The sequence below is a fragment of the Zonotrichia leucophrys genome, chromosome Z (assembly GCF_028769735.1).
Source record: "Zonotrichia leucophrys gambelii isolate GWCS_2022_RI chromosome Z, RI_Zleu_2.0, whole genome shotgun sequence".
In the NCBI taxonomy this organism is placed as follows: Eukaryota; Metazoa; Chordata; class Aves; order Passeriformes; family Passerellidae; genus Zonotrichia; species Zonotrichia leucophrys.
Window position 1 is genome coordinate 28,854,480 of NC_088200.1, and position 13,203 is coordinate 28,867,682.

Here is a 13,203-nt window from a genome sequence, read left to right on the forward strand (position 1 = left end):
CTTAAACTATCACTGAGGTAATGGGCAGAATTGCATTTAGTATGTACATCCATCCTATACAGCTTGTAGCACAAGTGCCTGGAAGGAGATGCACTGTTTACAACTATTCTAATATCTGACAGAGAGTCTGATTTATAATATTTTTTTAAATTAATATGTATGTATATATATATATGTGTGTGTGTGTGTGTGTGTGTGTGTGTGTGTGTGTGTGTTTACATATTCTTCTTCTGTGTTTGTGTTTCTCAAAAGAGGTTGGTTTGTTGGGGTTTTTTTAAGGAAGATAAAACTCTAAAGCAGAGCACTACTGAGGTGTTTCTTAGCAAAGCACTGCCCTCTGATTACAGCTGAGAACTCCCCAGCAGGGTGGCAGTAGGACATCTGTGAAACTAGGTCAGGGTTCCACTGCCTGACAGCCCCTGAGAACAAATTCTTCCTCTGCAGCTGCACTGAAGATGCAGGAGAGGGCCTCTCTCTGACAGCAGGAGGAGTGCAGAGAGGCTGCACTGACCTGCATGAGTGAAGGCTCTTTCCCTCTGTCTGTGCAGCAGCCTAGTGGGACATGAATAGGCTGCTAAATGTCCAAGGTCTGCCAAGCACAGCACAAGCTGTTGCTTCCTGAGCTGTGGAGTCACACAGAGGCATCATGAACCCACCCACCATTTTACAACCTTTCAGGCTTTCTGGGGAACCAATGAAACGGAAATGGATTTAAAGTGCCTTTAAGTTTAAATTGTGGGTTCAGATTAGAGTAGGCCATTACAGAGATCAGTGGGGAACAACCATTACCTCCCTCCTTGTTCTTGAATGGCATGCACAGAAGTACTTGTCTTCTGAGGGCAGATTCCATGATGAGAACCAAGGAGATGTCTCTGGATCCCAGAATCAGCCCATAGAGAAGACTAAATGAACCTAAGTGCTGCAACCAGCAACAAGGTGACTTCAGGAAGGAAAATGGGCACTCACTGATGATTATATTGCAGCATTCTTAGAAGTGTATAGGACTTTACATGGCTAATAGAGATTGAGTCAATATCTTGCTCAGATGGTTAATGAAGAAGGCAGTTCTTTGTTCTAGTTGATTCACCCCACTCCTGCTTACTTTTACACCTGATCTAATCTTATCCCCGTGCTGCTTTTCAACAGCATTTTGTGCAACCATGTGTAAATGTGACCAGCTCTCCAGATACGTTCATTTCTTCAAGGATTAAGCTCAGGTCCATGTTTGTCTGTGTAGTTAGCTCAGTGCTTAAAATCAAGACCTCTGCTGCCTTACTTATAAATACCTCTTGTATCTGCACATTGCTAGATTTAACATTAATTGTTAATTGCTTCCAATTAATATAATCAGTCAAACTCCAAAGCAAGTCCATCCTCTTCCTTTCTGCACTTTGACCAAGACACTAGGAACACTGCAACTCTATTTTTAAGGTAACATTCATGCCAATAGACCTAACATCTGAATTACATCCTAGGCAACTTAACTCAGCCAGTCTGGGTGGTGGTTATTTAAAGAAGGACATTAGTGATCTGATCTGATGAATTCCACAACTAGACTTCTTGAAAAAACCCTCTTAAGTCAAAATTCAGAATGTTCATGTCATACATTCTTTATTTCTAATAGAAATAACAGCTCTTTCCAGCTACAGAAGGAATAAAAAGAAAAGGCAAACTGAGCTTCTAGCTCTTGACACTCATCCCTAAGCAGGACTCTCCCTAGACACTTTCCTTTCCCAGGCAGTGTGACGGATCATAGCCTGCTTGCCTAAGACACAGCCCAGCACGTCACCTCTGCCTTTCAAACAAACCCATGGATCTGCTTCCAAACGACCTTCCCATTTTTAGAAACTCCATCTAATCCCAGAAAGCTTGCCTCTGTAATCCTCCTATCTCTCCCTGCCTCTCTAACCAGCTCCTTCCTCAGCACTCACTGCCAGCAAAGCAGCTTTCCAGGGGCTTTGCATGTCTCAAAACAACTTCCTACATGCCTCTCCCTAAGAGATTCAATTTCATTGATAAGTACTTCAATGTCTATACTTGTATATGAAAAGCAAGCTTTTGATTACTTATTTTTTATTCTCTCAAAAATTTTCTCACCAATGTGCTTTCATGCACCACATCTTGTACCTATGCAAGATGAAGTGCATGAGCGGGAGCAAATCACTCCACCACGTGTGATCAGTCACACGTTTTACATTGCATAAATTTATTCAGATCTATTGCCTGTGCTCTTGCAAGGAGTTTTGACACTCCCATCCCAATTCTCAATCTGCTCCTCCTTTGTTTTTCCCCAACAAATTTATGTGAAGTAATGCCCCTCTCACTGTGAAGCCATGCAAATGCTTCACAGCTAAAACCTCAAACTGCAAATAACTTCACGTCTAGCAGTGCCTACCAGCATGTACAAAGCATTCCCACAGAAACAACCAAGCAGGAAGACTGGAAATGAGGAAATGATCATGTACAGCAGGAATTTCACCATGCAGAATCTCCCTACAAATAGATGTGAAAATATAGATTTCACCAGTTGCAATGAAAGAACATTTTGTTCTGGGACTGCGTTTGGGATATGCAAGCTCCGGCAGGAATTACTTAGCTTGAAATGAGTGAAGATAAATTAATACTGTTTCCATTGAATATGCCAGGACAATTATTTTCAGCCTGTATAAAAATATTCACAGAATGTATTTCAACATAGCATCACAAGGACTGACTCGAAAAAAGTGATGCAAAGCAGATTGGAGGCCACGTAAGTAGACTCTCTGCTGAATTTGGAATTGCAGAAGGTAGCAAAGGCTACTGCAGCAAAAGTTGTACCTGGCACTCATCCATATGTAAATAAAAGGAGAATGTAAAGGGTTTATGACCATTTCTGTCCTATTTTCTCTTCTTTCCAAACCAGTATTTTCTGAGGTGTAGGAGGGGGACACAGTAATCTGCCATTACTGTGGACAGATTTCTGTGCACAGGGCACTAATGCATGGTGTACAGAGAGCTGCTCCCCAGAGCCACCAGCATTTCTCATGTCGCAAGAGGAAGTTCCTTACCTCAGTTTACAAGAACAACTGCAAACCAGCTAAGTTCTGATTGAGAAAAAGAAGGCGGTTCAACAGTGCATTTGGAGCGAGGCTGGAGTGAGGGGGTACTTTCAATCAAGAGGAAAATCAAAGAAGAAACAGCATTAATGTATTAACATTAATGTATTTAAGAACCTGATATTTTAAAATCAGATGCAGTTAAATAACAGAAAATCTTTCTGAAATAAACCCAGGGCAGTCCTGTTAGAACAAGTTCAAATCAATGCATTTATTTTGATGTTACGTTCCTACCAGTGCTGGACATGACCAGGTTAGGTGCACAGTGAGAAGTGTCTCCTTTTCCAGCCACACACACTGAGAGGCACTGGGCACAGCACAGCGCACATATGTGCAATTTAAAAAATACAACACTAGCAAACTCAGAAGAATGCTGTTACTGGCAATGGGATTCTCTTCTGTCTCTGCACTTCAGAGGTCTTTATAAAAAGCACAATTATAAGCATGGATTATAAACAAAAAGTTTATTGATTTAATATATGTTTTCAAGGCACTTTCATGTTGCAGTTTATAACTCCATTTGGTAAAAAGAGGAATCCTTCAGAAACCCCATCTCCACTAAAAAACCCACACAATTTCAAGGGCAAGGGAAACAACCAAAATATTCAACCCCGATTCTGACCAGAAAATATGTGTGTTCCTAGAATCTCAAAAGAATCCATAACCACAAAATGAGGTAGGTTTTTTTTGTATTTTTCAGATTGACTGTAGTTTAGGAAACCCTGTATGGGACTCATCCCAGCTAGTTTTTACCATCTCAAACCTAGACTAGCTAAGCCAGAGCAAATTTATCTATATTACATATCCATGTATGAACAAGATAAACCATCCTCTGCCAAAGACTATTCTGCACTGTCCACAGGGAAAGTGTAACATAATCAGAGTTCTTAATTTTGGGATTTTTTTACCTAGGATTCAGGATGGGATTTTAAAGCTAAATTCTTATGCAGTTATCAGTTACAATATTGTCTCTGCATTTTGCATTAAACCAAGTAATCATGATTAACAATAAACTTACATTCATAAAAAGTTTTCATCAAAACATTCCATATTATGGCAGGCACTTTGGCACAGTTGTCTCACAGCAGCAAAAACTGAGGAAGAAAACTGAATGCTGGCACACTTCCCTGATTAATTAGGTATTTAGGCTGATTTTAACTATAAAAACAAAAGCAAAGCTGAAAAAGAAAACCTCAATGCTTTAAAAATTGAGAAAAATGCACAAGATATAATCCCATAATGGCTAATCTACTGGAAATGAACATCTCTTGTCAACTAAAACTATTTTGGAAACAGAGCAAGATTTTAGCCCCTTATGCTAAAGCCAAAAGAGCCAGCACAAATTCCACCACCTTTTTTGATGCTCTTATACAGTGCCTTTCTCTCCTACCATGCAAATGCTCGAACTCAAGAATGCCCATTGAATTGCAGAGTTATAACTGAATGACAGTTTTTTTGATTATTATGTCACAGTCTCATTTTTTACATCACCAGCACTACATCAGCCTTATGTTCCATCTCCACCACACACTAAACACCACAAATTAAGGCACAGCTATCTTTACACTGATACACTTCTCAAAATCTCATAAAGTACACATTTAATTTCTGTATATTTGTTCACCCTGTCACAAGCTGACAGTGTGGATTTTGTCACCAGACTTCAGGAGTTTTCAGCAGTGCACTATTTTGGTATCAAAGTGTAGGTGCACTGCTTGAAAGGATTTGGAGCATGAGGTGTGTTTTGCTCTTGACAGGAAGGTCCCAGAGCTAGAAAAATGCGAAGCAGGCTTCTTCACGGGTTACAAAAGTGCTGAGATTAAAGCTCTTTAGTCCTCTTTGGAGTGTATCCTGGAGAAAGTGTAAAGGGATCAGGTTGCTGCTACTGTCCAGAAGGCATTGGAGGCAGGCTGCACCTGACAGCTGGGATCTGGAGGAAGCTGGTGTCTGCTCAGTGTTGGTAGGAGGGGTCCCAGGAAATGGCAAGAGACATACAGCTGTACCTGCACAGAGGGTGCAGGGGTGTCCCTGTGGTGGTTGGCAACACCACCTCTGGCTGAGAGCTGCTCAGAACAGTCCCAGAGACCTCCTCTGGGAAAGCAGAAAAGGTCCACCACACAGATCTACAGTGAGAATCCAGCTGCAACACCAAACACCCACAGCCCTTCACACTGATCACAGGCTTGAACTCCACACTGGCATCAGGGAAGATGGAGTAATGACAAATGTTAAAAACTGTGTAACAAGGTTCTAACACATTTAGTTTCAGCTTATGAAGGGTTCAAACCTTTAGTCCCAAGTACTCTAATAACTTGATCAGCTGAAGACATGGCTTGTATACTTTCCACTGACATGGACTACTCTTCTTGGAGTGGCCTCTAAAAATGCACCACAATCATGTCTGCCCATGGCAGAGGTGGAAGAGGTGAGCACTACCCCCACTGCTCCTGTGCTCAGCTCCCAGAACACAGCAGTAAGCACACTTTACATCTGGCCCACCTTGTGGGTGAAATTTCCCATAACTAGAATCTATAAATGACAGAAACACTTAATAATCAAAAATTTTAAACAGCATTTAAAACAAAGTAGTATGACATGAACAGCACCAAGGATCTTGAGGTCAGCAAATCCATTCTATAAAAGTGAAAACGGTATATAAAATTAGGCCTAAATAAAAATGATAGTCCAGTGTTTACTGACTGGGTGCAGTGCTGAGACTGCTGAGAACAGAGTTTTTACAAAGATGCTGGATGGAACCCGTAGCAATTTAAAGGTGAAAAGTAGATGAGAAGTTCATAAGAGATTGTTAATAAGAGACTGGTTATTATCACAGTGCCATTCCCTTAAAGTCAGTTCATTCTTTGTAGTCAACAGAAATTATACTATTTTTTCTCAGTGGAAATAAAATTGGGCCTTAACTAGAGACTGCACATCACTACTGAGCTTGGATTTTCAAAAAGAGTGAAATATTCCCTTTGCACAGAAATTATTGCACACTTTATCACCAGAGCAAAGTTGGAGTACAGAGTACTTGGTAGCAGTGCATAAGGCATATTTGTTCAGTGTTCTGGAACATGAGGGGTAAACTGTGAAACTTCCAAAGAGCATACATGCTACCTTGCAGGATTGCTTCTGTCAATAGCTTCAGGATCCATGACAGTATGCAGCCCAGGCCTTGATTCTACTGCCATCTGCTTGAGTACACAGATTCCAGAGAAGGCTGTGTTTGCTTTACTGGAAGCAGAATTTACCCCTTTCTCAGGAGTAGGAAATTTTATGCCCATCAAGATATAATCTAAGCCTAAAGGTAATTGAGCAGACAGGCTGACTGACAGATACTCAATCTTTGCCATGTGGAGTAGAGTTAAAGGATATATTTTGGCAGTTTTCAGACACTAAAGTTCAGTACAAAATCAGGAAAAAATAAACCAAAACAAAACCCAACAGTATCTCACAGTATTTCACCAGAATCCTTATTCACTGCTGTACTGTTGTTGCTGAACTGAATTCTGGATATCAAGTTTAGTGACCTGTCAAAATATGCAGTTTTGTTTCTTTACTACTGGCCTCTGAACAGCCTTCAGGTTAAAATTACTGAAATTATTGAAATTAGCATTATGGAAAAATTACTTATTGAAACAATTTGAAGGTCTTCAAAGAGAAGTAGTGATTCAGAAGGAATAAAAGACCTTTATAGCAAAATCGGTTAAAGAAAAGCCCAACAATTCAATAAAAATATATAATCCATGACAGAACATTCTATTTTACCTTTCATGCGAAATAAAAAATACTGCGTACATGGGGTGCACTCAAAATCCACAAGGCCAAATTCCCCATTAAATTAAGTGAGAATTTTGCTGACATACCAACTGCAAATCTTCTGTCATGGCCACTGTAATCAGTAGGATTTTTGTTGTTATTATTATTTCACAGGTTCACAGGTATTTAGATATCATCTAACACACAGTGTATCATTTAACCTATAATAAATGAGTGTAATAAACAGCAAATTATATGTCAACAATATATATTCACTTTTCCATACGACATCAATTAGCATGACCAAACCTGGTCTAACTATACCCAGTACTGATTGTGCTTCAAAGCTGGGTTTGTTTTTCGACAATATTGGATCATTTCAGGATCAAGATTTAATAAACTGTTTTTCAGATACCTTTCTGTAGCTGGAGAAGCCACTGTAGGAAGCAGCTGCTCATGTTTTACTGCCACAAATGTAGAGGCTGTACTTCTCTCAGCCCCCTTCAGAAGAGGAGTCACTGTGACAGAGGGCACAGTCAAACTCCGTTCCAGACATCGATCTGCACTACTGAGGATTGCATCTGTTTGACTTTTGACTAAAGGTTTTGTCTTCTCTTTCTTCTGACACATTAACAAAATGCACACAGAAGTAACAGCAATAATGAGTAGGACAGACACCAGGACAAGGGAGATAATAATATACCAAGGGCTGCTTTCACCTGCTTGCTCTCTGTGACTCCTGACATTAACCTGGTTTGTCATCTTCAACTCGACAGATGCACTTGTTCCCATGGCCTGATTTAGAAATGGATCTTCCTCATGTAGGTTTCCCCAATGATTCTGCCCTGGCCACATGGTTGGTTCAGTCTTCTGTGGTGCTATTGCAGGCTCTTCATTCTGTGAGGAGACTAGTGCCTCGTCCTTTGAGGTAGAGTGAGCCTTGAAAGTGGTCATGCTGGTTAGAAAAAGCACTTCTGCTGTAAAACCCTGCACAAGTGGAGGACTGTGTGGCACAATGGAATACTGAAAACAGCCAACAGCAGGCTGTACAGCATCTGCCCTGAGTATAAATGTAAATGAGTCATTCAACAGATTGATGCCTGTCATATTTGTGTCTATGTCTAGAAGCAAAACACCACTATCAATGTCAGCCTGGGTGAACGTCTGAATATCCTCAAACACTGCATCATTCACAAACCTTTTCTTAACAATCCTCCCATGAGAGGGGGGCACCATCACTTCAAATCTAGGATTGCTGTTTGTCAAATTGGCTAGCTCAGAAGCATCCAGGTCACTGCTTCCAAATTTATAAGCTGCTTGATTTGAAATCTGCAGGTCAGATACAATTTGCACTAAAGGCTTCGCTGTGATGTTCAGCACTTGTCCTGTTAGATTGCCTTCTGCAGTAAAAAGCATAAACTCCAGTACATCACTGGAAGCAGTAAGATTTGTCAGGTGGTAAGAGAGCCTTCCGGAGTACAAATCTGCCTGCTCAAATTTAGTAACCTGCTTATTTCCAATCATGAGGTGCCCATATTTGAGTGGCTGAGTTATTTCATATATAATTTTAGTGCTTTTTCCATTTGTGACAGCTGAAAGCTGCACGTCAGTAATAGTGACTGATGTCTGGCCCTGTGGCAGTGCAACATTGGTAAGGTTGACAAGGACGAGAGCGATTGGTACAACTTCAATACTGAACAGTTTGTATAAAGGGCGATGTTTACCATCAGTCACACTGAAATAAAACACCCCAGAAGACGAACTTCCATCCTGTACAAACCACACTTTACCACTGTCAACATCAGCTTGTGTGAAATCTTCTATAGAGACACTGAGATTGCTTTTCATTGCTAAGTAACCATTATTGGGGTTGCTAACAATGGTGTATTTCAGCTCAGCTGGAGCATTATCTAAGTCTTCAACTTTCAGATTCTCTGCCCCCAGCACTAACACATCTCCCTGCAGGACTTTCAAGTGCAGTCTTTTAGTCTTCAGTTCTGGAGATTGGTCATTCACTGGGAAAACAGTGATATTAAACATCTCCTCTACAACTTCACTATGGGGCTTTGTAGCAGGCTTGCTCTTCAGGTTCAACCAAACAGCAAAAGTGAAATTGTCATATAGAGATTCAGAATTATCATGTATGTACATAATTCCAAATTTGTCCAGTACATATTGGGAGAAGTTAGGCTTTTCTTTGGTAACGTTTCGTTCTTCAACAACAATCATGCCATGTTGGGGTAAAGACACAACCTGATACCAGACTTCATACATGGAGCGGTGTACATCAGGTAGCTTAATCAATAGGTTTGAAGCATCTAGGTTGGTTTTGTTGATTACTACTCTACCTCCTTCCTGGACTATGGCACCTGGCAGAAATGAAAAGAGAATCTTAGAAACTGAACATTTTATAGTTGCACTATTTCAGAAAGTACATATTAAACACTGATGACACTCAAAAATTTCTATCCTTTGTGGTATCCTTGATTTCCATGTCACAGCTAAAAGTATATTACCACTACTTGTAAAGTACAATCAGATATGAAAGAATATTTTTGACTGATGCATACACTAAGATTAAAGAAATACAAGTATCTCAAAGCTTCTGATAGTGTTTTCCACCTACCATTACAGAAAACAAAATGTCTTCTACAGCAGTAGGAAGCATCAAACCTATGTATCTATTTCATTTCTAAAGGTGCAGTGAACGCAGCACTCCAAGCTACTACCCTACAGTACTTTCCATTTCAGAAGTATTCTGGTCACTGCTTACTGAAGAGAAAGAAATTTTTGTTTTTCCTCCGCTCTTCAATGGACCTCTGACAGATCCAAAACAATTCTGAGCCAAAACAGTGAAGCATTTTTACCTGTATTTGCTAGAAGATGACTATTCTGATCATGCCTGTCAATTTCATATGAAATGACAACATGGAACCTCTGGATATCCAGAGCAGATGGTGGAGAGGATACAGTAAATGTAAAGAAATCTTCTGCACTCCAGGCAGCTGACTCAGCATGTAAGTGTTCATACATGATCACACCTTCATCAACCTGTTCCAGGTAAAAAGTAGACATATGTGTAAGAGCAAGGTAATTATAAGCAGAAGAGTGTTAAGGACAGAAAAGGTATCTTGAGAACATTGTTCAAAAAGACCTTTGTACCTTAGTCCATGCACAGAGTATACAGAATCATAGAATTGTTTAGGTTGCAAAAGAGTTGAAAGATCAAACCCAACTGTTAATCCAGAACTGCAAAATCCACCACTAAATCATGTCCCAAGTTCCATGTCTTTTAAAATATCCAGTTGGTGATTCAACCACTTTTCTGGGCAGTCAATACTCAACTGTGTTTCACATTAAGAAAGGTGAATACTGGGTTCAATACTCAGCTGTGTTTCACATGAAGAAAGGTGTCCTGCTATTCCATTTAAACCTCCCCTGGCACAGACTGTGACCATGTCCTCTCATCCTAATACTTGTTACTTGGGCAGATTGAAGCCAACTCCCACCTGGCCACAGCCTCCTTTCAGGCAGCTGTAGAGGGTGATAAGGTCCCCCCTGAGCCTCCTTTTCTCCAGGACAAACACCCCCAGCTCCCTCAGCTGCTCCTCACAGCACTTGTGCCCCAGACCCTGCCCCAGCTCCACTGCCCTTCTCTGGACTCTCTCCAGCCCCTCAGGGCCTTTCCTGCAGTGAGGGCCCAGCCCTGGGCACAGCACTGGAGGTGCGGCCTCAGCAGGGCCCAGCACAGGGGGACAATCCCTGCCCTGGCCCTGCTGGCCACAGCATTGCTGATCCAGGCCAGGATGCCATTGGCCTTCTTGGCCCCTTGGGCACAGCCTGGCTCATGTTCAGCTGCTGTCACCAGCACGCCCAGCTCCTTTCCAGCCACTCTGCCCCAGCCTGTGGAGCTGCCTGGGGCTGTTGTGACCCAAGGGCAGGACCCAGCACTGGGCCTTGTTGAACCTCACTCCACTGGCCTCAGCCCATCAATCCAGCTTGTATGTACACTGAGATTATCCCGCATTTCTCTTTCACTTAAGATGGACTCTGTATTGCCAGATAAACACATGAAAGTAATGAAATGTTACTGGGCATGAATTTTTAATAAAAGCCTTACATGAAGAGCAAAGAGATACATAACACTGAGAAACTGCCTCAAACTAGTAATGGTGATCATATGCTCAGATGGACTGTATTTTTAGTAAATTAAAGTATCAATGTCTTGGGTTTTCTTCGCAAGGACACTAGCAGGGCTGGATTATTTGTCCTGAAAAAGAATATGAAAGGCTGAAGGCTGAAGAAGGACTTTGATGTAGTTATTTCCTTCAAATGGCAAAAAACACTTGGTAAGAGACTAAGAAAACCTGAAGGAAGTGCAATGACCACTGATAGTTACTCTCACTTACAAGCAAAAAGGTGATGGAACTACACAGTGGAAAATTTCTACATCACAGCAAGACAGGGATTCCTAAAAGATGAGAAAGAATCTGGTTTGTCCTCTCCCTGCCTGCACTGACCTTGCAGATTGTCACACTCAAGGAATCTAATCAGTCCACTGTAAGTAATCAAGCTTCAAAGTATTGCAAGATACTGCGGTACATCTCCAGAGAAACAAATGCACATGTAAGATAAAACCATTTTATCTCTTTAGACCCCAAAGCAAAAGGCAGCATTTTCAGATTATTTCTCACCAGCTGGAACTATACCTGAATTTTATGGTCAATACTATAATACATTGGAACTGTAATAGAATTCCTAATGATAGCAAGACTAGACTACTTATTGAATCTTATCCAGTAGATTCAGCATCTGGTCTGCTTGATAATTCATTCACTGCCCTGGAGAAATGACAGCTACACCCATTAAATCCTTGGCAAGTTCCCAGGCAACCGCTCACCAGACCTGCACATGTTAGTTTGTAACTGCCTGAGAGATTCCTGTCTGAGATGGTGCTGGTTTTAAATTTACTATTTTAATATAGTCCTCACACCCTGCAAACACCTTAAAGGAACTCATTAGTACACATTTCTATCATACATGCTTGAAAGATGTGAAAAAAGAAACCAAAACCCCCTGGTGTTATCAGAGATGAAGTTTAAAAGTATAGAATCTGAGGTGTAAATACAGAGAGATTGAATCCTGAAATTACTGCAACAGCCCCCACTGAGATCACTAGGCAAACTGACCTTTCAAGGTCAGTTTTCTCAGCAGCCTCAAAAACATCCCAATTTTTCTCTAAAAAATTTAGACTAATGTGATAAAATCCTTTATGCACATCTCCAGGTTTCTGCTTTCTCTATACTGATTTAATTCTTAATGGCTATTATAGGAAAAACAAACAAAAAATAATAGCAGGAGAGTATGTTAGCTCAGGGTAACTTTCCAAAAACCTTTTTAGGACTTCAAGCTGAGGACAGCAAATTTTTGTAACAAATACAGGACAATACAAATCCTTTAAATTCAGCAGTGTTTATTATCCATCTTAATTGGCTGGTTGTTTTGCAGTTTTTTGACTGCAAATCCATTCTAATGTCTGTCTAAGAACTGAATGCAATTGGTGAGGATTTCTGTGTTTACCTCTGCAATGACTCTATATAATGAAGAAGCTGTGGTTTGCTGTGAGATGAAAATACTTCTAAGATATCACAGAAAGTACTGCAGAGAAAAACAAAAGTCAAACATTTTGTTGAAAAACTCCTGAGTTACTCAAGAGTGTTTAATGTGCAAAAAATTTTCTTATATTAGCTGAACAACATCTGTTCAAGAAAAATGCCTTGGAATGCAATAGTAATTTCTGTTTCTTTTTGCTGTTTTTTTTCCCCTTTTGCAAAAAAGCAATAAACCACAGCGAATACAGAAGAGTTCAGCACCCCAGCAAAAGGAGTAACTACTTTTCCAAAGTGAAATTTCAAGTTCCTCAACACAGAATTAAGTCAATGAATACCCACAGACCTACACTAATGCAAAATGTTTTTCAATTCAAATCAGTTCTTCAAGCTTATTACCAAACAGAAACTAAATGCTTTAGTCTCCATTACATGGACAATGTACAATGTTTGTAACATAAATGCCATTTTCTTCACTCATATTTAACTCCCTGTGATTACAACACACTGAACTGAAAGCTTATTTAGGATCTCTTTCTCTCTCTTACATCTCACCCTCTACTAGAATAAATAGCAATCTTGTTTGGATACTTGAATTCCACCTGCAGGAAGACATTCAGCTCTACTTTTTTGAAATTAAAATGGCCAATAGAAATATCTCCAACAGACAAGAAAAGCATACATATTATTTCAGCCCAAAACCTTTCACAGTTTACAAAGTTAAAAGGAAAGTTAGCTAT

At 40.3% G+C, this 13,203-nt stretch overlaps 2 protein-coding genes across 2 annotated transcripts in view; one reads left to right on the plus strand and one right to left on the minus strand.

The window, feature by feature from the left end:
• Positions 1-13,203, plus strand: part of SNX18 (sorting nexin 18) — a 198,051-nt gene that overhangs the window by 98,798 nt on the left and 86,050 nt on the right. The gene's annotated exons all lie outside the window — the stretch shown is intronic.
• The window catches only part of LOC135459628 (chondroitin sulfate proteoglycan 4-like), a 33,599-nt gene continuing 27,568 nt past the window's right edge, over positions 7,173-13,203 (minus strand). The window contains exons 9-10 of the mRNA XM_064735855.1: positions 9,722-9,905; positions 7,173-9,223 (exon numbers count right to left, since the gene is read on the minus strand). Of these exons, the coding sequence (XP_064591925.1) occupies positions 7,173-9,223; positions 9,722-9,905 (2,235 nt within the window). The remainder of the gene's footprint in view (positions 9,224-9,721; positions 9,906-13,203) is intronic.